The sequence below is a fragment of the Medicago sativa genome, chromosome 1 (genome assembly GCF_051527215.1).
Source record: "Medicago sativa cultivar Bolivia chromosome 1, Bolivia_mono, whole genome shotgun sequence".
NCBI classification, from domain to species: domain Eukaryota; kingdom Viridiplantae; phylum Streptophyta; class Magnoliopsida; order Fabales; family Fabaceae; genus Medicago; species Medicago sativa.
In genome coordinates this window covers 40,093,234-40,100,043 of record NC_140749.1, presented here as the reverse complement: position 1 = coordinate 40,100,043, position 6,810 = coordinate 40,093,234, and the positions used below count along the sequence as shown (strand labels likewise).

At 31.1% G+C, this 6,810-nt stretch overlaps 1 protein-coding gene across 1 annotated transcript; it reads right to left on the bottom strand.

Moving 5' to 3' along the window:
* Positions 1-2,092: 2,092 nt before the first annotated feature.
* Positions 2,093-4,686, bottom strand: LOC146954910 (monocopper oxidase-like protein SKU5). The gene is made up of 5 exons (XM_085746827.1): positions 4,558-4,686; positions 4,278-4,387; positions 3,580-3,817; positions 3,324-3,462; positions 2,093-2,768 (listed from the first exon to the last, which is right to left on the bottom strand). The coding sequence occupies exons 1-5, from the start codon at positions 4,684-4,686 to the stop codon at positions 2,389-2,391; spliced, it is 996 nt and encodes a 331-aa protein (XP_085602953.1). The 3' UTR covers positions 2,093-2,388.
* Between the last annotated feature and the right edge of the window lie 2,124 nt (positions 4,687-6,810).

Sequence of the window (6,810 nt, the reverse complement as noted above, 5' to 3'; positions counted from 1 at the left end):
ATAAAATGAAAAGACGATCGCTTGATTTATGATCAAGGTTTGTTTATAAAAATATTTTAGTGATTTTGATATATTTGAATGTTTTTGAATATTGATATGAAAATTATATAAGCAGAATGAGAAAAAATAATGTTAAGCTGAAATATGAGGTTATCTTAACACGGACCAGAGTACTCTGGAGAATGATTATATAAGCAGAAATATAATATTAACAGTTGATTTAGGACCAGAGCACTCTGGATTAATTTAATTACCAAGGACCAGATTGTTCTGGAGGATAATATAATATTAACAGTTAATTGAGGACCAGAGCACTCTGGATTAATTTAATTAACAAGGACCAGATCATTCTGGAGAATAATTAAATTAAACAAAAATATAATATTAACAGTTAATTAGGACCAGAGCACTCTGGACTAACTTAATTAAACAAGGACCAGGTTGTTCTGGAGAATAATATAATATTAACAATTGATTTAGGACCAGAGCACTCTGGATTGATGTGTGTATTCAATGACAAAATTTAAATATGCATATGATAATACTAGACGTAAGAATGTGATGCAAAAATAATAAAAATGCAAAGGAAATTAAAAAAAATGCATGAAAGAAATTAAACGAATTTAAAAATGCATGACAAAGAAAATAAAAGAGGTCAAACGAATTAAAAATGCATGAGAAAAATAAAAGAGGTTAAACGGAATTGAAATGCACGAATATAATAAAATGCAATGCAGGGAGGGGTGCAATAAGTAAACAGGGGGGTGCAGTAATGAAAAAAAGCAAGCTGGGCCTTAAAGTGAAAAGGGGCGCATGGGCCTGGAGGGGAACCGGTTCAGACCGGTTCAAAGACTGAACCGGTTCGGTCTAGCATTATATATATAGGTGGGGGCGGTTTTTTTATCATTTTTTCTTTCATTTCTCTCTCTAAAGGGGAAACTAGAGAGAGAAGCTCTCATCTCTCTCTCCCCTGACTTCTTCTTCTCCGGCAGAGGGAGTGACCACCGGTGGTGGCTCCGACGTGGCGGCCGGCGAGCCATCGCGGCAGCGCCGCCGCGTCGGAGCCCAAAACGTCCTTTTTTTTTAAATTTTTTTTTTTGGCTTTCTCTTCTACTCCTCCTTCTGGACTCGTTTCTTCCCTTCAAAATGTCAAAACAAAAGCCAATCGGCCTAGATCTAGAAAAGTTTTAAAAAAGAACTACCTTTTGGATGTTTTTTGGATCCGGTTATGTGTTGAATCGGCTGTGTTGTACGGTGGTTCTGGATTCGGTTTTGATATTGGGTTGTAACGGTTTGTTTTTGTTTTGTTGATGTTGTGGTTTATGCGTGTGAAATTAGTCTCTGATGTTTGAGGTTTTGGTGAATTGGTTTGTGAAAATTGTTGGAATTTTCTTTGTGAAATTTTGTGAGTTTATGTGTTGCGGCTGATTTGTATCGTTTGATTGAAAAAGCTGTGAAACTGGCTGTTTGTTTGTGTGTATTTTGCTGGAAAAAATTCTTTGTGTTGGATCGAATATTTCCTCCTTTTTGCTGGAAAATTCCTCCTTTGTTGGTTGCAGGTGTGCTCGTATTTATAGACTTGATTGAGACATCATGTCTGAACAAGGGGGCGACAGAAATTGCTTTAGGGAACATGACAGCTGCTTGGTGCTGGACTTGGATATTTTTGGACAAATTTTGGACTTAAAATAAATAAATTAATAATAATAATAATAATAATAATAATAATAATAATAATAATAATAATAATAATAATAATAATAATAATAATAATAATAATAATAATAATAATAATAATAAAGAAAGACCAAAAAATAAAAAACAAAAATGACGTAAAGAATAAAAAAAAATAAACATTTAAAATGAGTTTAAAATTAATTAACTAAAAGATAAAAAACTAAAAGTAATAATAAAAATTGAGAGAAGAGGGCCCGACTCGGAAACAAAATATGAGGTATTTTAAAATACCTCTCTGTCGAATTTTTCGCTGAAAAGTCAAGGACTGATTAGAGCCAAAGGACACGTGTCGATGTATGAATGGAGGATCCTTAGGTCAAAAATTGGGGTATGACAATAGTACATGAAATATGAATTGCTTGCTGAAATTCTGACCATTTATATTAAAAATGATATAGCGAAATGACGAAAGAGTTTTATCAAATAAAGAATCGAATGACAATATAATTTTCATGACTAAATATTTTTGTGTGTATTTTCTTTTGTAGGATATATGGTATGCAGTTTTATATTAAACTAAGTTTTCTACAATTATTAATAGTCAAAGCTAGTTATTATTTATATTATCTATTATGTGTTATATTTTTCGCCCCCACTCCGTCCCTGACTGTAAACCATATGATATGAAATAATCCTCTAAAATAACATATTCTAAGAAACAAACTTGACACTTCTTGCTTGGTTCATCGATGTGTCGTCGTTATAAACATCATCTGGTGATGGAGGCAAAGGACCTGTTACTGCACCCTTGGAATTTGTATAGTGTAAAACTGCAACACCTTTAACCTTCTGCCACAACGATTCATTCACAAACCTTGCACTTGCAACGATATAGTAATCTGTACTCGCGTTCTGGTCAGTGGAGAGAAGAAACGAGATAGATTGACCAGCATGAATATCAACGTTGGTGAAATTTCTCTGAATTGTGTAATACCCTTCTGTTTCTACCATCAATAGGTTATGATTTTGAATTCTGAAGTTTAATGTAGTTGAAATTCCCACATTATGCACACGAATTCGGTAGGTCTTGCCTGCGAAATATATTTGTAGTTTCGGTCAGAATTCAAGTTCTTCAAATTCTAACAAAATGCAGTAAAATATGAGATGAAAATCTATGTCACATTTAAAGGTAAAGTAACTCGAAAATGAAATGTAGTAATAAGAAACAAATGCAGCCAGCAACTTTATTACCAATCTGAATGTTATACAATACCATTAATAACAGACTCCAAAATCATCAATACCATTTGAGAAAATACAAGATATTAGAAAAAGGATTCAAAAGAGAAAGCAAAATAATATATTTCATGTTTTAACAGAAATCAAATTACTCTGCAGAGGAAAGAACTAGCCAAAACCAATATACTTATGAAACTAGTAGGAAAAAAAATGAAAGGCACCAAAACTCGCAATATCTACTAGCACGGACCCTTCAGAATGAAGGTTACTGTCTAGTATCCAACACGTGTCAGTGCTGTATCTTGTGATCGTGTATGTGCTTCATATAAGTATATGGCATGAAAAGGGCAATGATGAAGATAACTAATCGCAAAGTGAGCAATAAAAGGTGATGGCGATGACAATACCTGGATCAACAATAATTGTTTCAAAAGGAATCCCCGTAGGTACAAGAGTACTATTGTAATTGTATGGTCCCTTCCCATTGATAAGAACACCGTCTGGTATTCCAAGGTCTTCTCCAGCATCAAGTGTTGCTCTTATAGCCTATATAAACAGACATGCACAATAGTAATGAAAAAAAAAACCTAAAAAAACTTACAAAATCTCCATTGTTATCGCCAATATTTACAAAAGAAAGATTAACGAACCACGATTACTAACCGTGTGGTTCTGAATATACCAATCGCCAATCATAAAGAAAATTTCACCATCCGGCTGTGCGAAGGGAATTGGTATCACCTCCCTATTGTTGATAACAAAGGGACCAAACCCACCAGAAGCTCTTTGGAAATTAGTAGAAAGGAAGTAAAAGAAACTCCCTATTTGATCCTGGACTTGAAACTCGTATGTCCAGTTCGATTTTGAAGGAATCAGACAAGGCCTCATTTGAACACCATGCCTGTCACAATCATTTGTTTCCTCAAATTTATTAGATTGCCACAAAGTATATGAAAAACAGTTATGTTGTTTGAACATTAAAAATAGACATATTCGATAAAATTGTATTCCTTTTAATTATTCGAATGTCTTTCTTATTGTATTCTTTGTTGAAAAAAATTCATTCATTCAGAAAATATATTTTTTTAGTAAAATTGATCAAAGCGAGTTAAAAAAGAAATATATTTATATGGTACTATTAGAAACTAATAATGCCTAATGAATATACAATAAACATAATTGATTCTAATAAATGTCTAATGAATATACAATAAACATAATTGATTCTAATAGGTACTAACTACCAAGTAAAAATAATAATTTTGATGCCCTAAAAAATTGGTGTCCGGGGCGCCGGCCGTCCCTCCCACCTATGCTCAACGCCATATGTTTAGTGGTAAAATAAAGTATTGAAAACAAACCATGTGAGAAAAAGATCTTCATCCAGATCATTGAAAACATTCAATGATACATGGTTATTGGCAGTAACGTTAATAACCGGCCCTGGGAATTCGTTGTTGATAGCTATAACCTGCAATAAATCAGATCGTTATAAAATTGATCGTAGAAGCAACAAATCAAAAGTTATATAAAAAAATTGTTGAAAAAATCACTATACTATTACTACCGATAGAGTGAATTATTAAAACAAAAACAGAATAAAACAATTAAAAACACGTTTTATGTTTGAGAAGAAGGAACCTTTTGAAGAACACCAAGAGGTGAACGAAATGTATAAGTAACATGAAGTTCCTCGTAAACAGTTGGATCATCAGAAAAACATAGGGTTGAAAACAAGAAAAAAGAGAGACAGAATATGAAGAGACCCATTGTTGAAAATGTGAATAAAAATATTGTATGTGAGACTGAGTGTGTAATGTGTAATGTTTGCAGCATTGGTTTTTGTTGTAAGTGTATATTTATAGAGTATAGAATCCAGATTGATATTCCTGAAAATTTGGATGGAATCAGAAGCGAATCATGTATTGTCTTTAATAAGGAAGGTTATGATACGGGAGGAAGAAAGAAGAGTAACCTCCAAGAAACGACCACTACACTACTATTAGCACTTTGTTTTTTTAGGAAAGTTTTTATTATTGAGTAGAAAAAATCGGAATATTATTATATTATAATTTTTTTAGAAAAAGAAGACTCATTATAGTAAGCTCTCACTCGCGAGCCACCATAGAAACCCAAGTTTCTTCTCCTTTATCCACTAAAAAGGAAAGATATAGGGTCAATTCCTGACCCGAAATCACTCTTATAAATTAGTTTTCTAGGTTGAAATAGAAGTCAATGGTAAATGTCTAGAAAGAATAAAATTAGTATATGTAATCATAAAAAAAAAAAATATATATGAGCAACCGAAAATATATTAGAGTAGTGTTCCAACTTAGTTGGACACTATTCTTTTTGATGTCATTTTGCTATTGGCTTATAAAAAAAATCATAAAAAAAAAATCTTATAGATACATAAAATTGATCAAAATAATAATTCAATCAAATAATTACCAAAATTTTCGCAATCAATTCATCATTTAAAAATGATTATATTAAAAGTAACCAAATGAATATATAATAAATAATATATATCTTTATACAAATGGGTACATGATTTTGGGTGGCTTTTTCACTTCCAAGTTTGTCCTTTCTAATCCTTCATTTTATTATGTTTACAATTTTATCCATTTTACTTTATTATTTGAATTATTAATTAAAATATTGTTGAATCTCATTAAAATAGGAAGAGCATCACTACGGTAAAAATTTAAATCATTAATTAAAAAATAGTTAAATCTCATTAAAAAAGATTTGACACTTTTAAAAGGGTTTATTTTAATCTTATTTCGTTATAGTATATGAACAATATTGATTTCTCTCATGTGACCAAAAAAAAAAAGAGGACCTCTATTTTATACGAATTTTGTAACACATGAAACACAAGAAAGCTGAAGCACTATGCTTTTTTTATGAAAAGTCAACGAATATCCACCTGCTAGTTTACACGATACAAGGAGTAGTGCGGATGAAATAGCCTAAAAAGGAAGCGCTCATGTTTGTAGTTTCATTTTTTTTATTGTTCTTACCAAGCGAGCTAAGTTCACGGGATCTCGTGTTTATAGTTTTCGTAAAACACAACATTTCTCAAAAAAAAAAAAAATCATGCAATCTTGTATAATTAATGATTTTTCTAAGGATATATTTAATGATTGATTTTTCTTAGGGAATATATTTAATGATTGATGTCAACGTATATTTTAATATTAAAATTGTAATAACAAATATGGCCTTGTTTGATTTTTATGTTTTACTTAAAAACTAAACAAAAGTGCAGAAGAAAAACTTTAAAGGACTAAAAAACGAACAAAAATTGTAAAGAAACTAAACGAAAACATATAATTTGAAATATTTATAACTTATAGGTTACGTTTGATGGTCAGGATAGGGAGACAGAATATGATACATTAATCATATCCTACTTAAATCTTATGTTTGATGCATCAAATAGATAGGATAAAATAAACCATTTTCCCATCCTATCATGACTTTCCTTTGTAATTTCTATCCTGAGTATAGGTTGGGTTAGAAATTATATATTATAATTAATGACATTCCATTTTTATAAAATTTAATTAATTATGAGAGCAATTTTTTCATTTAATTATAATGATATCATGTTTGTTATCATGTGCGCATCAAACACATGATACGATTAATGTTTATCATGTCCTTATCATATCTTATCTCTATCCAGCTTTATATCATATATTGTCTCTATCCTATCATGACCATCAAATGGGCCCATAAGAGACAAAAACACAGGGTTCATGCTAATTTGCGCTCTTAAAGCACATGTTAAACAACCCAAAATGGAATCATTACCTTAAATTTTGTGCATTCAGTTAATCAAAAGTTTAAAAAATTCATTCAAATGCACTTATTACAACTGACTTG